The 22,248-nt window shown below is 48.2% G+C and overlaps 2 protein-coding genes across 3 annotated transcripts in view; one reads left to right on the top strand and one right to left on the bottom strand.

Annotated features, from left to right (window-relative positions):
• Akap13 (A-kinase anchoring protein 13) overlaps window positions 1-8,324 on the top strand; it is a 269,674-nt gene extending 261,350 nt beyond the window's left edge. For both annotated transcript variants that reach the window (XM_026784275.1, XM_013350228.2), the window contains 4 exons: window positions 298-348; window positions 998-1,447; window positions 2,850-3,180; window positions 4,444-8,324. In XM_026784275.1, the coding sequence (XP_026640076.1) occupies window positions 298-348; window positions 998-1,447; window positions 2,850-3,180; window positions 4,444-4,493 (882 nt within the window). In that variant the 3' untranslated portion in view covers window positions 4,494-8,324. The remainder of the gene's footprint in view (window positions 1-297; window positions 349-997; window positions 1,448-2,849; window positions 3,181-4,443) is intronic.
• A 5,465-nt stretch (window positions 8,325-13,789) lies between these two features.
• Window positions 13,790-21,698, bottom strand: LOC113457334. Its single transcript, XM_026784410.1, has 2 exons — window positions 21,615-21,698; window positions 13,790-21,020 (listed from the first exon to the last, which is right to left on the bottom strand). Exon 2 carries the CDS (start codon window positions 20,708-20,710, stop codon window positions 19,295-19,297), a length of 1,416 nt encoding a protein of 471 aa, XP_026640211.1. The 5' UTR covers window positions 20,711-21,020; window positions 21,615-21,698; the 3' UTR covers window positions 13,790-19,294.
• Window positions 21,699-22,248: the final 550 nt, after the last annotated feature.

Genomic DNA, 22,248 nt, shown 5'->3' with positions numbered 1-22,248 from the left:
GTAGACCAGGCTGGTCTCGAACTCACAGAGATCCGCCTGCCTCTGCCTCCCGAGTGCTGGGATTAAAGGCGTGCGCCACCACTGCCCGGCATATCTTTAGTCTTTTAATAGATGCGTGCACATGTGTACAGTCACATATCTTTAGCCTTGGCTGCTTGCTCTTATTTACTCTCTCGGGTTTTCCAGTTTAGAAGATTTCATTAAAATGTAACGTCTTGTTGTGTTCTGAAGATGTTGTAGCCATGTGGTATTTCTTACAGTCAGAGAAGCTGACATGAATGTTCATTCTCTTGCTAGCAGGTGGTCCAGAGCATCGTTCACCTCCACGAACTCCTCAGCATGCTGCAGGTAATGTGCCATCTTTATCTGGGTGCTTACTTGCTTGTTTAGGGAACATAGCACAGAGATGTTGTTGACCTTCCAAGACCACAGTCTGAGAGCAGCTTCCCAGAGACTAACTCAGAAAACCTTCTCTTAGCTCTCTCTGCTGTTTCATCCAGTGGCTCTCTCATACTCTCTGGTGCTTCTCTCCTCTTCTGGTCCCTTCCTTTCATGAAGAGTTTACCTGTCTCCTGCCTACCTTCTCCCTCTTGCACTGCAGACACACTGCTCCCACCCCAAAGTACCACCAGGAATTCCAGAAAATGGGTGACCACAGCTAGTGAGGGGGTTCAGCAGGTAAACATGCCTGCCTTGACAACCTGAGTTCAGTCCTCAAGACCTACACTGTAGGACAGAACTGACTCCCACAGGTTATCCCTGACCTTCACAGGCTCTCTTCGGCACAAACATGCATGCACACACAAAATATATGGAAATTATATCATGTCAAATGTTGAATCCCCATATCTTTGACAAATCGCCCAGGAGCAACCCTTGAAACAGGAGGCGGGGGGTCATTCTGTCCCAGTACCCTAGTGTGGGGTCAGGGGAGGATCCGTGCAGGTGGCTCTTCTCCTGGGCCTGAGTTGTATGACTGTTCTCTGTGCCATGACAGGGAGTTGTGCTCCAACAAGATAGCTACATCGAGGACCAGAAGCTGGTGCTGACCGAGAAGGTACTCACAAGGAGTGCGTCCCGCCCCAGCTCTCTCATTGAGCAGGAGAAACAGAGGAGCCTGGAGAAGCAGCGCCAGGACCTCGCCAACCTGCAGAAGCAGCAGGCACAGCACCTGGAGGAAAAGCGCCGACGTGAGCGTGAGTGGGAGGCCCGGGAGCAGGAACTGAGAGACCGGGAGGCCAAGGTGGCAGAACGGGAGGAGGCTGTCCGCCGTAGGCAGCAGGACCTGGAGAGGGACCGCGAAGACCTCCAGCAGAAGAAGGGCACTTACCAGTGTGATCTGGAAAGACTACGGGCTGCCCAGAAACAGCTGGAAAGAGAACAGGAGCAACTGAAGCGGGATGCAGAGCGGCTCAGCCAGAGGCAGATGGATCAAGACTTCTGCCAGGTACCTAGAACCTGTGCCAGGCCAGTAGACAGGGAGGAAGGGGCACCCTACCATGAAGACCAGGCAAGGCAGCAACTGAGGGATGATGGAGCTCAGTAAGAGACCAGAGGAGAGATTCATGTTATACAGCGGCTGATCAAGGGGCGGACGTGAGTCTCACTCAAGGAGATTGAAGAGGATGGCAGACACTTGAGATTGTAGCACAGAGAAGTCAATGGTTCCATCAAGCTAGCAAGCACTTTTCCCAGCCATCAGCCTAGGCCAGAATCACTTCAGCATGTCTGAGAGAGTAGCAATTAGCCCTTGTCTTGTCGAGCACATGGTAAATCAGGCATGTGTCCCCACAAATAGGAAACATACCAAGATAGAGGAGCCCTTAGGTCCTATGTGCCTGTGCTCAGGAGACTGCAAAGATTAGCTCTACTTGCCGGGAGGTGGTGGCGCATGCCTTTAATCCCAGCACTCGGGAGGCAGAGGCAGGCGGATCACTGTGAGTTTGAGACCAGCCTGGTCTGTAAGAGCTAGTTCCAGGACAGGCTCCAAAACCACAGAGAAACCCTGTCTCGGGGGAAAAAAAAAAAAAAAGATTAGCTCTACTACAAGATAAAGAACCTGTTGGGAGGATCAGCAGGGTCAGTGACAGAGGGAAGAGCCCAGCAAGTGATAGAAAGTGGTCCTCTCTTGTCTGGGCAGGGATATTCAGACACCTGTGCTCCATATAAAACCTGATTTGGTTTGATGCTCTTCCATGCTCTTCTTTCTCTGTAGCTGCTGCTTGTTCAGGAAGGCTTTCTGTCAGTCAGCATGCTAAGTGTGATGCTACTGTAATGAGATAATCTGTGATTGCCCTGGAACATGAACTCTGGAGGCAGATAGATAGTTTGGTAGTGTGCACATCTCCCTGTCTTTTAAAACTTATTGCAGTTGACCTTGGGCCATGAAAGGAGACTGAAGTGATGTCTTGGGCAGTACTGCCTTTTCAGAAGAGCTTCTCAAATACATAGCAGGGAGCGACCAGTGGCTCTGTTGCATTTTCTAGCAGAAGGGTAGATCTACTCATCTTCCAATAAAATCAGCAGAATTTTGACAGGGAGGGCTGGTTCCCAGGCAGCAGAGAGCACAGATGAGTCGGTGCTCTTCTGTTAGCACTCTAGCCTGGCCAGGTCCATAATCTCTTGACCCAAAGTGATGGCTGCACTCTTGTGTGAATCCGTCTTTAAATGAGTAGCTATCCCGTTTCTTCGGGGAGTGGGAGTTCTTTTAACTTTGCCTCATCAAAGATAAGGATGACATCGGTATTGGATGTAATGGTTTTAACATGCTTAATTAAATAGATAGGACTTGGGAAAGACTTGGGAATGTGGCTACCACTATGCTCATGGCTTCTCTTGAACATATGCAGGTGTCGGATAAACATGGCAGGCTGATGCGAGTCCCGTCCTTCTTGCCCAACCCGGAGGAGTCCTCCTTGCCATCTGCACCTTCCTTAACCAAGTCAGGGTCATTGGACTCAGAACTTTCAGTGTCTCCTAAAAGGAACAGCATCTCTCGGACGCACAAAGATAAGGGGCCTTTTCATATACTGAGTTCAACGGGTCAGACAAAAGTACCAGAGGGGCAAAGCCAGGCCCCATCTAGCACCTCCACTTCCACCCGCCTTTTTGGGTTAGCTAAGCCAAAAGAAAAGAAGGAGAAGAAAAAGAAGAGCAAAGGAAGCCGCTCTCAGCCTGGTGGTGAGTTGTCCACACTACACTGTCTCACTGTGGCCATGGAGTCTGCATTCTACAAGAGAGAGTAGTGACAGGCTGGTATGGGGGGACAGTTCAGATATACAAAAGCCAAGACGCCCACTCACTGCCCACCAAGCCCACTTGTTAAGAATACTTGTTGCATGCCAGGCATGCACGCTTTTAATCCCAGCACTCGGGAGGCAGAGGCAGGCAGATTTCTGGGAGTTCGAGGCCAGCCTGGTCTACAAGAGCTAGTTCCAGGACACGCTCCAAAACTACAGAGAAACCTTGTCTCAAAAAACCAAGAAAAAGAAAAAAGAATACTTGCAGGAGCTGCAGAGATGACCCAGCTGCCCAGCTGGTAACATGCTTGCCATTCAAACATGAGGACCTGAATCTTCAGAGGTGGGAGGCAGAGGAAGGAGAACCCTGGAACTCACCCACAAGCTAGTATAGTCACATTGGTGAGCTCCAGGTTCAGTGAGAGACCTAGTCTCCAAATTAATAATCAGTGATAAAATAATAATTATAATAATAAGCCATTTATAAAAATATAATATAAAATAATAAGGCATTTGTGTACAAGAGACATATGAAAAGAATGTTCGTGCAAGGGCTCTGAGGTTGCAGTCACTGCCCTTACAGAAAGCTCAGGTGCAGCTCCCCACACCCACATAGCAGCTCACAACCACTTGTAACTCCAGTTTGAGGGGCTCTGATGCCCTCTTCTGGCCACTGTGGGCTGAATGTATGCATGAACCTGTTGCACATGCAGGAAAACATGCCTGATCTTTTTCAGAAAGAATGCTTGTGCAATGAGCATCCAGGACCTTGTGTTCTGGGTCCTCTACATATGGATTGCAGGTTTCATTTCTTGAGCCTTCTCCCAGTTGAAGAACTAACCCCCCACCCCCCACCCCCCCACCCCCCCCTTGGAGTTTTTCTGGCTCTCACTATCCTGCTAGGCACTTGTTCTTGTAAACAATACAGCAGCAAGATTGGGTGCTGACCTCCTAGGTGCCTCAGGCAGGTCACAGCACTTTCCCTGGGAGGAGTTAGGACCAGAACCTCTGTCCACATTTCCCTGATGCTTTGCTGGGTTTGCCTTCAGTTAAGACTGAGCTCTCGCTTCCCTTTACACACATGAACACTAGTACTCTGGAAGTTAACCAGCCTAGTCAAGTCACCTTTCACAACACAGAAATTTGACGGGGTCGAAGTAACGTCAGAGGGGCCATATTTTCACCCTTGATTTCATGGTTGCAGATGGTCCTGCTTCGGAAGTATCAGCAGAGGGTGAAGAGATCTTCTGTTGACCCATTTCGTCTGCCAGGGCAGCCACCCTCCAACCCTGATACGGCGGCGGCTCTCCTGCTGCCCTTGTGCGCAAGTCTCCTACACTGGACGCCCACTGCCCCTCAGCGTCCAGTCCTCCTGAGCTGTCCCAGGTCCTGGACAAGAAAGAGCAACACCTGCTTGTCAGGGTGGGGAAGGATACGCAGACTCCACTTGGGCCATGATCCGTGACTGCCCAGGACTTGGGTGGGCCTGGCCTTACTCAGGGTATTACGCTGAACATAGTGACCCTAGATATAGGTGATAGTTTGAGACGTGTCAGGGTTTCCTAGAGACTCAAAGGGGTTTTCCAAATGAGGTCTGACACCCTGCCTTGTATGTGAGCAAATGCAACCAGAATCAAAGAGCAGATAGTGCAGACTTCATCTGTGGGCAGTGACCACCTCCATGTGCGTGTGGAAAACACCAGCTGTGCACACAGCCGTTCTTACACATCAGGGTAGCTTAGGCCAAGAGCAAGCACCTGACTGACCAGGTGGCATGCGGTCGCACAGTATTTCACCCTGTGGGCCTCTGAGATTGGGTCCCTGGAAATGGCCCCTGTGTACACACCACCCCTCTTTGTATGTATTCCTCATTTTATTTTAGGAAGAACAAAATGTTTGGGAAACCAGTTAGAGGTCTGATGTGTATGAAAAGCACATAGTCTGCACCGTATTCTAGATCTCCATATTCTAGGCTGAACTGTCTCTCATATTCAAATCAGGAAGACACATACTGTTGTCCTCAGGGCCTGTCTAAATGCTCTGGGCACAGAGGAAGGAGAGAGGACTCTGCAGCACTGTCCCCAGGAAGACACTTTCTAGTTGTTGCTGGACTCCCTGTGGGAAAGCATGCACCCTGGTGGTGCTCCCAGCCACCTGCCTGGGACTACATTGTCCCCCGGGCCTCTCCATGCCCTGCTCTAGAATTACTGGCTGAAACATAGGTTCAGGTGCAGGAGTTAAGTCTGTCTGGTGCTTTTGCCAGTACAGACAGGGGAACTGGCTTTGAAGCATGGCTGCGTGTACTCTCTCCAGTCACAAGGCCTCCTCATACGGTTTTCAGATGTAGTTTGCTTGGTTGTGCTCCTATCCTTGAAGCTGTCAAATGCCGCCTGTCTCTCTTCTCCCGCTCCCCCTCCATGTGTTGATGCATGCTTGAGGCTCTCACCAGCTCGTGTGTGTGCAGCACAGTTCATTGGTAATGGACCCTGGAGGCTCATGTACCTGCCCTCAGGGCGCCCATGAAGGCCGTGCTGAGGTCTCTGGTTCACATGTGGCCTTCAGTTCCTGGTTTTGCCCTCAAGCACAGGGCTTTGAACATAGTTGTGCAGAAACAAACCTGTAACTCGGTGCTTGTTGATGACCTGCAAGCTGGACTTGCAGATACGGATATTTATCTTTCAGTTTACTTGAAAGAGTTCTGGTTTAAATTTTTTAGCCTAAATTTGTTTTATTTATTTTGTGTTTGTGTTTTGTTTTATTTTATTTTGAAAATGAACCAGTACTGGCCCAACAGCTTGAACCATCTTTTCAGTACAGAGAATGAAGTGTCTGTCCACGTGCATGAAGGTCCCCAGGGAAACTGAACTGGAGGGTTGAGATGGGAGCTGTACCCTTCCCTCCCATGCCCATTTTTTCATAAGGAATGTGTTCATCCTTTGGAGATTTTAAACGTTGCCCGTCGGTTCCCTTCGCCTCTTTTTGATGAAGCCAGTTTGGCTCTTTAAAGCCTGTTTTTTGTTGTTGGGTGGTTTTTTTTTTCCCTACTAAAGCTATGATATACTTCCCTCAAGAACCTCAACAGCAAGAAGTTAGTTGCTTCCTTCTCCAAGTCCAGAGCCTGCCATGCCTCAGATCCACCGCAGGGTTTGGGTGGCATTCCTTGTCTGTGTCTCTGAATGCCCTGTCAGAGAGGCTGTACCCTTCCACAGCAGAGCCCATCTGCTAGGAGGGAAGGACCTGATACCGCCTAGACTTGCCCTCGTCCTCTGCAGAGGAAGACCAACAGCCGCCCTCCAGGTCCCCTCTGACTAACCAGTTAGCCACTTCATTCCTGCCCTCAAGTGTCCTCTCCGCCCAACCAGCTGCGTTGTGTTTTGCTTGCTTTGGTTGTTTTTAAAAACCAATTTTACTATACCCACACTCCCCAAAACAATGGTAAGTGAGAGTTGGGAGAAGTTCAGATCAAGAGAGAGTAATCCTCTGAGTTCCCCTAAGCTGCCCACCTTCCTCCAGGAAGAGAACCATTTGCCAAGAACTGTGTTACCTGCCTGCACCATCTGGCCCCCTCAGAAGTCTGTCGCACTTTGGGAATAGCCGCTTATGCTCTTGCTTAGGACCTTGAAGACTGCTATAGCTGAGTCAAAGCCTTATGTGGGACTCTCAAAGAAAAGGGTGGTTTTCTAGGGCCCGGGGTTGTGTCCTGTCCTATTGCCCATATGAGGAAAGGGTGTTTCTTCATCAAGCTAAAGAAATCACTGCTTTGGGCAATGGGAGTAAATTGTGCCCCACCCCCCCTGCATTGTGGAATCTAGTGAACTTTCTAGAGGTTGTATCTTCTCTCAAAAATTAAAATCATCTCAGTAGTGGTCATCCCATCTGGGTGACCTGTGCACTTTAAATGGCCTCTCAGCTGGCTTCATTTGTGAGACAATCAGACCTACTTACTGTTTTCTGGAAGTGGAAAGGCTAAAACAAAAGCGGCGCCAGCAAGCCCCCCCCCCCCACGAGAGTCTCTTGCAGGGAAAGGTACGAACTGGATCTTCTGGGGGTCACACCACTAATGCTACCCTTTGCTAGGCCCTGTCCGCCCCACACTGGTTCTCTTCGCAGCCTCCTGTTAGTATGCAGAGGCTTAGTACCGGGCTGAGAACCTTGGCCCCTAGGCCAGAGCTTGCCCAGAGTTGCCGTACAGGCCTTTAATTGGTGTCCTTCTGTCCATGAGGCTCTCTTGCCAAGGCTTCCAGTATTTCATAGGACTTAGTTGACTCCAACCTGTGCCCAGAGGACAGTCCTGGAGAGTGGGCTTCCATGCCTGGACACCTGAGCATGAGTGCCCTTGGGTGAAGCAGTGACCCTGGCCATCCTGCGGAGACCAGGGCACAGTGTGTTTGGCTCCATGCTTTCTTTCACGTAGCTTAACATTCCTAGTTAACCAGAGCTTTGGAGTCTGCTGCCTGCTGGCCAGGTTTAGATATGCAAAGTATTCTAATGCTGCCATGAAAGGGGGGAGGGTTGGCAGCAGAGGCCTTTTCCTACACTCACGGGATTTAATTTGTCAAGAGATTGACAGGTCCTGAGTTACTTCTCCATCTCATAAGGTGTAAGGTGGGTGGCCCCACTGCTTCAAGTGTGCCCTGCCTTGAAACCATGCAGGTGCCACTGCCACAGACCCCTGAGGGCCTCTGCAGGAAACACCAGACCCATGCCTTAGACCCTCTAGCATCAGCTGCCCTGCCTCGGTTGCCACCTGCTGGGATGGGCCTACCCAGCTGGTTAGTCTTGGTCTCTTCCTGAGGCCTGGGCACTACAGAAGGTGGGCAAGATACACCTATACCTCTGTTCTTGTTAAGTCGTCTCCAAATGCTGTACGGACATTTCTGTTCTAAGCCCTATTAAATGCAAGTTGGGTTAAACCCAAGCGCTGTATAGTAATTTGTAATTATGTATAAAGTGAAACAGTTTTGAACTGTAAAGATTTTCAATGTGTTTTCTGGAAATTTGCCACAACATACTGGCTTTGTATTTTATTTATCACCCTTTGTAGTTACTGGCTTCAGACTCTTGTAAAGTCCCCTCAGACCTTTCAAAAACAATAAATTTCCTTTGAAATCTTGATCTCCGCTGTGACGTATTTGTCATGAAGGAGTATGCGCCTTCCCCTCCCCCACCCCGCCCCCCAACTGGAGCCATCTTCCCAGTAGAATGGTTTCTGTGCTGCCGGGATCAGGGTGCAAGGAGGAGAGGCCTTCCACGGCGAGCAAAGCCCAGAGCTGGCCCCAAACCCCCGGGTCACTGACCCATCTGGCCTGAGTCAAAGCCTAAACCACACTGCCGTGGAATCAGTACAGCAAGGTTTGAGCGTCTGTACATTTATGTCCTCCATCTCAACTGACTTCTGCCAGGGCTCTCCTCCCAACCTCAGCTGCTGCCGCACTAAGGAGCAAGTCCTGTCTCATTGACCACTTGCAAGGGTGTGCCAGGTAGGACCGCGCTGGTCCACACACACAGCTGTCTTCCTACTGCTGTGAGTCTCGTCCAAGCAGATGAGCAAAAGGCCCTTCAGTCCCTGTGGACATTAAGGAACCATAGCCTTTGGTGGTACAGAAGCTACGGGCAAAGCTTGGGATCCCCGCTGTGCCCACTTCCTTTCCAACAACCAGCAATCAAGGGGGAAAAAAAAAACCTCTGCCAGGGTTCCACTCTGTCCAAGAACTTGGAAGTGCATACATTTTTTTAACAGAGGCATTTGTAACCTTAGCAATAGTTACCCCAACCCCCTCAAATCCCTGGGATACTGTCCCCTTTTCAATATATTCTGCCCTTGGCTGTCATTGTACTCCAGACCCTCCCCCACTGAGCATCCAGCTTGGCTTAGCTGTCCCACTCCAGTGGGTCAGGGCTTGCTCAGCCTGCAGAACAATGGTTCCCATGGAGCCCCTCATCTCCACTCCAGCTGGTTCTGTGCATGAGACAGACTCTTGTCTGGGAATCAAGGCACACAAAGAAAAACAGGCACAAAGCACAGGGCCGCAAGAATCCTGCGTGGCTGTTCTGTGGGATGGTCCACCACTACTGACCCCTAAAGGAAGCCATTGTGCTTAGGACATCAACCAGAGCACACACTGATGTGTGAAAGTGGCCATCACTGTTGGAAGGTCCCCATCCCAAGGGACTGCCCATGGCAAGGGTAGCCAGTTGTATCCTTTCTTTAGGGGACCAGCAGTGAAGACTGCCTCATACAGCCAGACAGCCCACAGTAGGGAAGAGACATCAGGAAGCCCAAAGACTAAATATCCTACAGATGAAAAGCAGGTTATGTGTCTGGTGTTAAGTTTTCCTTGACAGCAAGAACAGAACTGACCCTAGTTCCAGTACCAGTAGTATAGCCCTAGGGCCTGGAATCTATCTCTAAGATTCTCTGTTCTCACACCCCGAGGGTGCCCCTGGTAAGTGGCAACAGGAAGGCACCTGGGAAGGAGTGATGAGTGCTCCAGATTAGAGGAACGTGGGCCAGGCACGGCCTGCAGTGCCTCTCGGGGTGGTTGCCAGCTCCCTCCTTTAGCAGCCTCTCTGCTGCCCCTGCTCCCTAGGTTTGCCAGTTACATCTCTCCATCACCTGCCTTCGTGTGGTTATTATCCACAACACTGCACTGGAAGCCTGGGCTTCTCTTAGTGACTTCTGGGAACTATACCCAGTGGGGATCAGGGAGCTTCTTGGAACAACCGGCTGAGAGCTAGACCTCCCCTTTGTCATCTGTGAGCCATCCTGAACTGCTTTAGGAATGTGCTCTTGACCAATTAGAAACAACTCTGTGTCGACCTTATCGTTTCAAGGTTCCGGTAGAGAAGAGTTTTTAGGACGAAGTGTGAAGTAGACAGGATTGTTAGAATACAAACAGAACAATAACGAGTGTGTGACCTCAGAGTGTGTGTGAGGTTACTAAAATTATCTTTTTTTTTTTTTTTTTTTGTTTTTTGGGGCCAGGGTTTCTCTGTGGTTTTGGAGCCTGTCCTGGAACTAGCTCTTGTAGACCAGGCTGGTCTCGAACTCACACAGATCCGCCTGCCTCTGCCTCCCAAGTGCTGGGATTAAAGTCGTGCGCCACCACCGCCCGGCCTAAAAAGATCTTTTACACACACCCCTGCCGCGCACAACACCTGTCTGCACTCTATGTGCTACCATACAGTTCATGAGTTTCAGGCAAGGGGCTGGAGGTTGAAACACACAAAGACTCAGAGAGACAGAGACACAGACCTCTCGTCACTGGTAAGAAGCCCTTTATTCAATAGCACCATGGAGGCTTATACACCCAACAGTCAGGTGGGCCAACAGGTGAAAACCTCATCCCCTGATCCTCAAGGCCAAGGCAACACGGGCTCGTGAAGCAGAGCTGGTAAACAACTTTGACACAGCTTTCAGTAGCTCAAATCAGAAGGAAGGTAAAGATCAGGAATGTAGAGATCTGTGCTCAGAGTGCACCACAGTGCAATTTCTCAGTTACCTTATTTGCCACAGGGCCCCTGTAGCTCAAGCTGATTTCTGTCTGGGATTATTAAAGATGTGCGCCACCATCTAACTTGGATTCCTAAGACCGACCACAAAGCTGACACTTTTTTTTAAAGTCAGGATCTTACTTGTATCCCTGGCTGTTCTAGAACTTGATACAGACCAGGATTTCGTGGAACTCAGAGAGCTATTGCTCCCTCTGCCCCACTCCCCCACACCCATTGGCATATATACTTCTGAGATTAAAGGTGTACCCTACCACCATTTTCAGACAGGGCCTCAAAGCCCAGGCTTACCGTGAACTCCTGCTGGTCCTCCTGCCTTTACTTCCTAAGAACAGGAGTACAGGTGTGTGCCACCATGTCTGCTTTGAACCAGGGCTTTCTGTATGCTAGCTATCAATGAGCAAATCTCGGCCCAAGGAATTGTCACTTTAAAGATCAGGACACAAGCTGCTTACCTTCTGTCATCCTAAAGTGCAGCAAGGGATTAGGGTCTGGGTCATCATGCCCCTCCAACTTCCTGTGGTCGTGTTCCTAGCAATTCTTGAGATGGGCACAGTGGCGCTTGCTTATAACCCTAGCACTCAAGAGGCCAGTGTTAATCCTGCCAGGTGACAGTAAGATTTTGAGCCAAATTGAAGGAAGCTTTAATTAAATACTGACCAGGATGATGGACCCAGTATTCTGGGTCCATTTCTGGATTCCCAGAAAATGGTGATGGTCGTGAGTCACATTTTGCAGAGGCTTAAAAAGGCAACATCATATTTCCCATCAGGTCCAATCAGGGAAAGTATATATCCTGATGCACTTCCTGCCTGCATACCTACATCCAATGGGGGGCAAGTGCCCATCCTGATGCGTTTCCTGCTCACAAGTGGTCAGGCTGGTGCAAGTCCGACAGTGGCTTGTTATCTTACATGAACAATAGCCTCAAGTATTTCAGGAAGTATCTGTCCCTGGGTAAATGGCTTCACAGGTTAGAGTTATTTTTGTTTCATGGCTCTCTTAGACACAGTAATTAAAACTTTAAAAACTAAAAATGAAAACAAAAAAATCTTAGCTTATACCGTAGAAATGTACTTCAGAGCCCTTGAAACAGCTGCACCCAAAGGTATCTGGTGTCCCAGGAAGAAATTTTCCCTAAAAGGAAAAAGCAGCTTCTGGTTGAACCTGAAAGGAGAACAGTAAAGTGGAGGTCAACCGAGCACAGCAGAGTTCTGGAGCCCCGGCAATACACGGGAGGGTAGAGCAAGGGGGGCTTGCTGAAGCCCTGCCAGGCCACTACCTGGGTGGGCAGGTGGGTGGCTCCAGGAGTGTCACCACTTCCCCCAACCAACATCTAAAGGGTCCTGTTCGGTGAACCATAGCCAGGTCCACCACCTACTCTTGCCTTGTTTAGCCCTTTAGACCCTCAATTGGAATTACCAACGACACAGGTACCTCTCTGTAGGACCAATAGTAAGTTTTTACAAAGTTAGTGGACTCTGTGAATCAATTACTCCCAGGGGGAGGGCCATGCAACACCCATTTGCAAAACAATGAATTCCCTTGGTAGGAGCTCAAGAGCAGAGCAAGGTCCCCAACATAGGCTGAGGGGTGCTCCTGGTGAAGCCCCTGTTAATCCCACAAAATAAGAATAATGACCACTGACCACAAATTATGACCAAATCAAAGCAAGCTTTATTCTGTGCACAGCAGAGCCAGTAGCGTGGCAACTGTCCCACCAGCTGCTCCCAAGTAATCACACAGAGGCTTAATATTCATTATAAATGGTCAGCCAAGAACTCAGGCTTGTCACTAGCTAACTCCTAGGTTTCTGTGTATGCCTTGTCACATGGTGTCATCCATCTTCTCAGTACAGCCTGCCCACCTTGCTTCTCTCTGCATCTATTCCTCAACCCAGACTCCACCCTTCCTCCCAGCATGTTCCTAGTTTGGCTCTCCCACCTAACCTCTACCTGTCCAGATACTGGTCAGTCAGCTTCTTTATTAAACCAATCACAGTGACATATAGTCACACAGTATAGAGGAACACTCCACGTTTCTGCCTTCTTGTCTAAATAAAAAACACTTTACCTCTTTTGTGAGCTTCTTTTCTGAATCTGGTAACAAGGAAAAGTATAACTATCTAGTCTTCAACTTCATCAGAGACCTGAGAAGGATATAATATTACCTTAGTAAACAGGAAGTGCAGAACAAACAACTTTCCAAACTAAGAAATGACAGAAACAGCTGGCTGCCTGGACAGTCACCAGAGATTCCTCTGTAACGTTGGGGCATCCATCTTCAGCCTACAGGCCTAGAATATCTGACAGACTTTTCTGTAAAGCAGGAATTTTGAAGGACTGTCCCACATTGTCTTGGCAAAGTCCGACAGTCACTTTCTTTATGATCCTGCTTGTCCAATTAGGACAGCATACTGTCAGCAGTTGAGAAAAGGGCAGTTTCTTGCCCAGTGCATAACTTTTGCCACAAAGAAAGCAAACTCCATATGGAGGCTCTTTGATGTCCATCATCTTCTCTGAAGTAGATTGGTGCTGCCAGGAGACATGTCTCATTGTCATTAAAAAAAAAAAAAAAAAATCTTATGTTATTAAAACATCTTAAATGCCATATTCTGATGATCTCTGAAGTCTTTGAAGACCGCCTGTCTATCTGAAATGTTTGACCTTGAAAACATACTTAACTACAAGTTTGATTGTAATGTAACTGGTAAACTGTATTGCTTAATTACCCTAACTTTCAAGGACTAGAAATTTACATTCCATTGTTAAATGAGCTGTTAAGACACAATACCTCAAACAAGAATAGAAACATATATTCAGTATGGTTTAACAAAAATAACCTTAAATTTTTATCACTATACAATATCTTAAACAAAAGTAAAAACTTCTAATCAGTATAACAAAAATAACCTCAAATTTGTATCAATATACAAAAGTCCATACCAATGTAAAATATTTAAGATTAGTAGTTTTTTGGTTTAAAAGTAGATTCAATAATCTACCCTTTTATCTTATCATTTAACCCCTCCCTTTTTCTTTTCAGAAGATCCCTGAATCTAATCTCCTTTGTTCAGTTTTTCCTGACCATTACCAATAATAACAACTTGTATCCAACCCCCATAAACAATGACAAGTATCCATAACCCACTGAACAACCAAAAACTGCCCACCCCACCTCTTGGGAATGTGGGCGTCGTGTTCTTAAAATTGCTTCCTGCTGTTTGGGGGTGATGGCATCTTTAGGGGACCCTGAGAAAACTGGGACCATTGTCAAGTCCTGGGAGAGCCAGCTGTAGTATCTATCACTTGCTGTCCAGTTGCACTGGAGGAGCCTGTGAGGCTGCACCATCACAGCTAGCCACCTGGAACTTGTCCTGAGAAGTTTGGAGATCAAAGCCGATCTTTGGGTGGTGTCTGTCAGTGTAATGGCCTTTCCACAATGCAGGTGGAATCGTTGTGGGGCCCCATCATCCTTTTGGAGACGTCAAAGGTTGCTGTTAGGAATTGCCATTGTACACAGCAGAAAACAACAATTTTAAATGTCATATGCAGCAGATTACAAAAAGGTTAAAGGACCACAATTTATTAAGTACATCCAGAGTAACAAAAACTTCATTCCTAGTTACCTGATAGTAACTCAAACCCAGAACTCATGTACAGGAAGCTAATAAATCTTTTTTCTAGAATCAGTATTCTATATGACCATTAACATCATGACAGAGGGGTAAAGATGGAGCAGAGGTTAAGAGCACTAGCGGCTCTTCCTGAGGTGTGGTGCTGAGTGCCCAGCAACCACAAGGTGGCTCACAACCATCTATAAGATCTGGTGTCCTCTTCTGGCATGCAGGAATAACACTGTATACATAACAAAAAAATAAATCTCAAAAATACATAAAAATTTAATATACATGTATATACATATATTAACTTTATAAATTTTGAGAAATATTTATACTTGCTTTGCCGGGTGGTGGTGGTGGCGCAGGCCTTTAATGCCAGCACTGGCGAGGCAAAGGCAGGTGGATCTCTGTGCTTTCAAGTCCAGCCTGGCCTACAAGAGCTAGTTCCAGGACAGGTTCCAAAAGCTACAGAGAAACCCTGTCTCAACCCCCTCCCCCCAGAAAAAAAAACCAACAACAACAAAAAAAGTTTTAAAGACTCAAAGTAAAACCAAAGGATCGAGAACAGTGGCAATAGAAGAGTCACTTAATTTTTTCTTTCCTTCTGTCCCTTAGCAGGTGTCTCATAACATGAATAGAGATTTTTGGATTTTCCTTTTAATAGGAGAGGGCTATGGAGAGGTTAGATTAGGCAAGACAGTACTTCTTAAGTCTTTGGAACATGGGTGTGCTGGAAGAACCAAGAACCTGGGGCACTGGGAAGTCTCTACTGGGGCCTATAGGTTTAGGCTCTTCTTGTCTTACTGCTTATCACTGGATGGTAACTGAGAAAGCAGGATTCAATCCGACTGCACATAACCTAATTCCCCAGGTTCTTCCTTCATTCCAACGTGCGTTTTCAGAATCACAAGTGTTCCAGATTTAAGTTGGAAAACACAATGTTACAATGACCACAACTGACAATTAGAGTTGGTTTTAGAGGGGTTGGGAGTTATGGTAAAGGGATTTGGCCTCCCCAACTCTGGGGTTTGACTGATCTTTATGGCCAAACTGTCTCGAATGACTTTAGAAGCCCTCAATATAAATTAGAAATTATGTTGCATGTATTACCATCGGAGTTCAGGAAATATAGAAATATATTTCTATGTAGAAATATAGAAAAAATGATTAGAACCTTAAAAGAAATTCTCATAAACTCACTCCATGAGAAAGAATTTATGGATAGCCACCCCCAATGGTCCCCAGGGCACATAAAGAGCACAGATTACCTAATCTCTGAATCCCTGAAGAGATTGCAATTAACTCTGGAATAAGAACTTTCCTCAAATCCAGGCCGCACAACTGATCAGGTACTACCTGACTACCTGTTCCAACCTGGGGAAATGTTCTAGGCCACCAACTCAAGACTGACTACCGGCAACCAAGACTGGAAGACCCCTTGATTGTGATTCTTTGGATGCTCCCCGCTGTTACGGTTGGTAGCATTCACATCTCAAGAAGGCACTAAAGGACCCTGTGGAAGAAGTGGGGAGGGGCTGCCAAAAACGCAAAGACACTGAATGGCATCCCCTCAAAGTTCAGGTTTACTGCTTTGTTACTGACTTGCTTTTTTACTCCTTTCCTTAGACTATGGAAGCCATAAGGTTGGTCCTGGTCTGTTGGATTATGTTCTTACCCTTGAATTTCAGATATAATAATCCACATAGACCAGCCACTTGCAAATGGGAACTTCGATTCACTAATGCAGGTTAGGTATTGGTCACTATTATAACCTCTGATCAGCCTAATCTGAAAGCTGATTACTGCAAACTCTGTCCCTTCCAACTTGGAATGGGCTGGGGACATTTACAACTGAAAAAAAAAAAAAAAGAAAAAAGAAAAAGAAAAGCAAGGCACCCTGATGTATGTTTGTCTAGCCCAGGGAAGCAAATCCTACAGGGTACCCATGTCTACCATAGTGCTTCTTAGAGCTACAAACCATCGCCCCCCTGGAAGACCCTTTGGGGTGACACCTCTGATTTTGCACTCACCTGAGTGCAAGTCAAACAGCAATTTGAGATGTTTTGAAGTATCTCCCCATGTCTGGGTAACCAAACATGGGGAGAGATTAAGTTCTGAGATTTTCTTAAGTAATAAGAACATTGCTTTGTGGCTGGCAATTAACCAGTTCTTCCCTAATAGACTGGGGATGCAGACTTTCTCATCCAGTAATATCCAGTTATATAAATTACCCACAGCAATTTTGATGGGTTCCCATGCCAGAGTAATTCAGTCTCCTTTGGACAGCTCATAGGGGTGTCTTCACTGAAGCAGAGTGGGGGCTCAGGAATGGCCAATAGCTCCAAGATGGTTTGGGGCAAAGGTCCCCAAGAGCTGCATCCCTTGCTCTCTAATCTGCGTAATTATTCTCCTGGGTTTGGGGGCTACTGTCCTTCTGATGCTCCCTCAGTGCGCTATGGCCAGTTCATCAGGCAGCCAGATGACCTCCAACAATTGGATCATCTCCCTCTTTGTAATGTTTTTCCTTCTGAGGTTAATCGGGCTCTTTGGACATGAGCTGTGGCAAAGGCATATTGGTTGTCTGTGTAAATGTTCTGTTTTGCTTCCCTTGGCTCATTTCAATGCCTGAGTTAAGGCCATTATTCCTCTCTTTGGGCCAGTGTGCCTCTTGGACAGAGCTTATGACCAAACGACTCCTTTCTGGCCCAGAATTACTGCTGCCCCAGTATTCCTAGTTCCTTCACAAACAAAACTATTGCCTTGACTGTGAAGGGACCAGCCATGAGGTCTAGCCAGCTACCCTGAATGACATCGAGGATCTCCAGTCATGTATGGTTTCCTGAGGGTCACTGTCCAGTGATGGGGTAGCAAAGTTGATAGCCATGGGTTTGTCAAAAGCCAATCTATCCTTATCTAGGAGAAGGGCCTCATATTGGGCTAGACAGCATTAGACACCCAGCAATTAGTAGCATCTTTTTTTTTTTTTTTTGGTTTTTCGAGACAGGGTTTCTCTGTGGTTTTGGAGCCTGTCCTGGAACTAGCTCTTGTAGACCAGGCTGGTCTCGAACTCACAGAGATCCGCCTGCCTCTGCGTCCCAAGTGCTGGGATTAAAGGCGTGTGCCACCATCGCCCGGCTTAGTGGCATCTTTTAATAGAGTCCCAATGCACATGGGGTTGTTGTGGTTAGATTCTGTACCAGGCTAAGTTTGTCTGCCTCTTTTATAAGGATTGCGGTCGCTGCCATGGCTCATAGACAAGGGGGCCATCCTGAGGCCCCAGGATCCAATCTTTTTTAAATGTAGGCAACTGGCCTTTTCCAGACACCCAGGGTCAGGATTCCTTTGGCAATGTCCTTTCTCTCATTAACACAGAGGTTGAAGAACTTGGAGATGTCAGGAAGAGTTAAAGAGAGCCTACACAAGAGCCACTTTCAAGTTCCTTTAAGATCTGCTAATTAGCCAGGCGGTGGTGGTGCACACCTTTAATCCCAGCACTCAGCAGAGGCAGGCAAATCTGAGTTCGAAACCAGCCTGGTCTACAAGAGCTAGCTTCAGGACAGGCTCCAAAGCTACAGAGAAACCCTGTCTTGAAAACCAACAACAAAACAAAAACAAAAAAAGAACTGCTAACTTCCCTCAGTGCACTCCACAAAGGGGTTTTAAGCCCTTGCCGTGGCTGAACACAAGAGTATGGCAACGCCAACAAACTTAGGTATCCAGAGGCAGCAATACCCAATGAAACCCCGGAATGCCCTAATGTGCCTCTTTGTGGTTGGAAAAGGGATTCAAATTATGACTTCCTGGTTGAGGGCTTCATCAAAGATGGCAGAAGATTTGCTGAACCCGAGGTAATCGGGTCTAGTTCAGTTGCCCCCGATATTCTCAGTTCAGGGTCAGCCTGTTTAAATGTAGACAGGCTTACTTAATTCTGACAAGGGAAAAGAAAAATGCCTCCTTTAGATCCAGTCCAGTATAAAACCGATGCTCAACAGCAGCATGCTGAATGAACAGAGTATAAGGGTTGGGAACAGTTGGGCAAACAGGTTCCAGCCATTCATGTGCTCTCTTTAAATCCTATACTGTACTAATCCCAGGTTTTGGACTGGTAATAAGGGGGGGGGGGTTCCATGCTGAGTGGCATGCCTGCCTTGAGGCAATTGAGTCCCTCTCTGGTCTCTGTACTGATGGGATACCATCTGACACAGATGGGCATGGCCTGAGAAGTCAGCTGAACTCTAAGTGGTAACACATGCTTGGCCAGACCAGAAGGACTAGCTCTGGCCCAGAGAGCTGGATCACTTGCTCTTTTAATTTCCCCTCAGGGCCTTGGATCAGACCCTAGAGGAGGAAGAGGAGGAGGAACTCCTCACTTAAGGGACAGGTGATGGTCAAGACTGTGGCTGGGCACCCTAGTTGTAGTTTAGGCATATCTCCTGAGAATAAGCTAGTTGCCTGGAGCTTGCTTAGGAGGTCTCTTCCCAGCAAAGGGAATGGGTACATTCAGGGAGTCATGAAGGAATCAATCACTGTCCCCTTTCCCAGATTCCCAGTCCACTTATATTTCCTGACTTCCCCTGCATTTCCATTGTTTGAACAGTGAGCAGCCCCAAGGGTTTTTGAAATACCAAATGTGAGCTGGGCGGTGGTGGTGCACGCCTTTAATCCCAGACAGAGGCAAGTGGATCTCTGTGAGTTTGTAGCCAACCTGGTCTACAAGAGCTAGCTCCAAGGTCAGGCTCCAAAGCTACAGAGAGATCCTGCGGGGCTGGGGGGTGGTAATGGGACACAAAAAACAAAACAAAACAAAAAAGGTGAAGGCCCCATGTTGACAAGGAAAAGTTTATAGGTTGACACTAATTAAAAAGATTACCATAGACTCTTGGGGGCCTAATTTGAAAAAGCTATGGCCTCACTATTGTCCTCAAGCAAAACGTGGCTTTGGCCAGGGAGGACCTACCCATCTCTGTTGGGGGCATTCAGGCTTCCAGTGCCCCAACTCCTTGCAGTAAGCACACTGGTTTCTTCGCAGGGGCCTGCTCCTTTGGTTGTGCGTTCTCTGACCAGGACTGCAGGCAGCACATTGTTGCGCAGAGGTGATAGCCTTAGTCAATTGCCTTATTAGCAGCTGCTGTTGTTTGTATTCTCTATTGTTAAACACGTCCTGGGCTATTTCCAGTAATTCCAACCTACTCATACTCGGATATTCATCCTTGTTTAGGATTGCATCCCTTATATCGGGGGCAGACTGAAATATGAAGGCCAGGTCAACGGAGGAGAGGAAGATCGGGTCCTCTGGATCTATGGTTGTATATTCACGGTACGCCTCTAGGAGGCGCTCGAGAAACGCTGAAGGTGATTCATTCTTACCTTGTCTCACGGCTGCCACCTTGGAAAGGTCAATGGGCTCCCGGGCTGCTCGTTTCAATCCCTCCAGCAAAGCCTGGTAGTATTCCCTGAGGGACTTCCCACCATTCTCTACCCTAGAATTCCAGTCTGCACTCTGCCCAAACAGGACACGTCCGCCAGGCAGTTCCGAGAGCCCAGGAAATGCTTTAGACGCTTCTGTCAGAATCCGTTCCCTCTCCTCCCTTGTGAATAACACATAGAAGATACGCTTGCAATCATCTAAACTGGGATGGTAGATGAGAAAGACAGATTCAACTAGAGAGGTTAGGGGCTTGGGGTCTGTGCTGAAAGGAGGGTACTGCGCCTTCCAGTTAAGAAGATCAATGGTGGTTAAAGGCACCACATCTATGCAGCTCGCGTTGGTGCGGGAAGGTCGGTTCTGGATGTTCCGGTTATGAAGATCAGTGCTGGTGAAAGGCACACAGACATCACAGGGCTGGGATACAGCTTGGTGTTGAGGTGGGGGTTGAGTGAGCGGTTTGGGTTGAGGCGGGGGCTGAGGTTGAGACAGGGGTTGAGATTGAGGTGGAGGCTGAGTCAGGGGTTGGAGTTGGGGCCGGGACTGAGGAGGGCTAGGCGATGGGGAATGAAGGCCATTTACGATTATATACTCCTTCATCCATACTGGTGGCTTAGATGTTGCCTGTGCCCAAGGCACGATGTATCCAAACTGGTTCATTAAGTTGGGTAGCCTGATGACAGCCTCATAAACGGCCCATGCCACCTTGGGATCGAAGGTGCCCTCAGGCGGCCATTCAACCCCTAATGTGGGCCATTTCTGTTCACAGAGGGTCTGGAGTCGTTCCTTGGTAAAGTGACCAAAATAACTCTTCTTAACCTTACGAGTGTAAAGTAAGTCAAAATTTTCCAGTACACACTTTAAGGGAGTATCAACTTTACAATAATCAACTTTACTAGTCTTATTACCCATTTTGTTGTCCAGTCACCCCAAGTCCAAACCACAGAAGACTAGGGACAAAGAGACAGGAAAGACAAAACAGCACAGGGCACAGGGGGACAAGAAAGAGTGTGACTTCTCCTTAGCGCCCAGATGGGATCCCAACAGAACCAGGACCAGATGTCATATAAGGAAAACTAAGACTTACTGATAGAGGCCTCCTCAGACAGATGCTTACTGGTTTTCTTTGGATGTAGTCCTGGGCCAGCCAAAGACCTGAGCCTGAGGTCCTTGAGCCTGGGGTCTGAAGGTGCACACGTGGCGGGAAGCGACGCTGCAGTCCCTGCGGTTCAAAGGGAAGGGTCCGCGTTTTAAATTTGGGAGGAGGGTCTTATATCATTCAAGCCTCCAAATATTAATCCCACCGAATAAGGACAGAGACCACTTTATTCCGTGCAAAACCGCACAGACGGAGATTTTGCAAGTGAGTGAGTTTACAGAAAGAACAAGGCAGCTATGGAACTCTTCCTGGAACATCTGGTACAAAACATTCTGAGGTTATCGGGTCAGGAAAAGCCGAAAGCCGAGAACAGGAAACTTAGTTTTACAAAGTTTCAAAATGGCTGTGGCTCAACCCGGGCCCGGCGGCGGTGGTGGTGCACACCTTTAATCCCAGCACTCGGGAGGCGGTGAGGCAAGTGGATCTCTGTGAGTTCGAGGTCAGCCTGGTCTACAGCGTGAGTTCCAGGACAGCCAGGAACCCTGTCTCAAAAACTCAAAGGCTCTTGTTCTTAAATGGTGACCCAAATCCCCCCCCCCCCCGTGGACAGATCCTCGGTCCCACACTCTGCAGGACGCTGCTCCCGGAGGGAGGCCGTCCGGATGATCAGTCCCGACTACAGCGGCCACCTCCGGCCGGACCCGACCCAGTATTCACCGTTCAGCCCCAAGCGCGGGATATCCCGGCCGCCGCCGCAGCCCCGGGTCACTCTGGTAACCGAACGGCTCCGACCGAACCGCTCCGGTCCCGCCAACAAACTTCTTTCCCCCTACTTCCCGCTGGCCCTAAGAACAGGAGCCAATCAGAGGCTGGGTCTCTGTGACGGATGGACCGATGAACCCGTAATACAGCTGGGTGGAGAAAGTGGTTCTCCCCTCCCCCAGGGTCGCCCTTACCCAGAAAGGTGCCGGAGGCGGAGAAAAGTGGAAATGGCAGCTACGCTTAAAGGAGAGAGAGTGGAAAGAGGAGAGGGGGAGGAGGTGGGGAGAGAGGGAAGGAGGGGGAGAAGAAAGGAGGGAAGAAGAGGAGTAGAGGGAGGGAGAGAGAGAAGAGAGGGAGAGACTGGTGGAAAGTGAGAAATGGATCCCTTGTGCAGAAATCTGCTTAGCCTGGCAGAAAGAGAACTTTGCTACATAAACTGCATAGCCTATGTGGGCCAAAGGCAGTCTGATGTAGCTTCAGGCTTGGCACTAACTCTGCCCCTTAAGATCTCTGAGGACTGGGGCCGGGCGATGGTGGCGCATGCCTTTAATCCCAGCACTCGGGAGGCAGAGGCAGGCGGATCTCTGAG

This window comes from Microtus ochrogaster, chromosome 22 (genome assembly GCF_000317375.1).
Source record: "Microtus ochrogaster isolate Prairie Vole_2 chromosome 22, MicOch1.0, whole genome shotgun sequence".
Taxonomy (NCBI): Eukaryota; Metazoa; Chordata; class Mammalia; order Rodentia; family Cricetidae; genus Microtus; species Microtus ochrogaster.
This window is presented reverse-complemented; position numbering and strand designations above follow the sequence as displayed.

Excerpts from the sequence above, each read along its gene's own strand:
- LOC113457334 (XM_026784410.1), bottom strand. The coding sequence starts at position 20,710 with ATGGGTAATAAGACTAGTAAAGTTGATTATTGTAAAGTTGATACTCCC.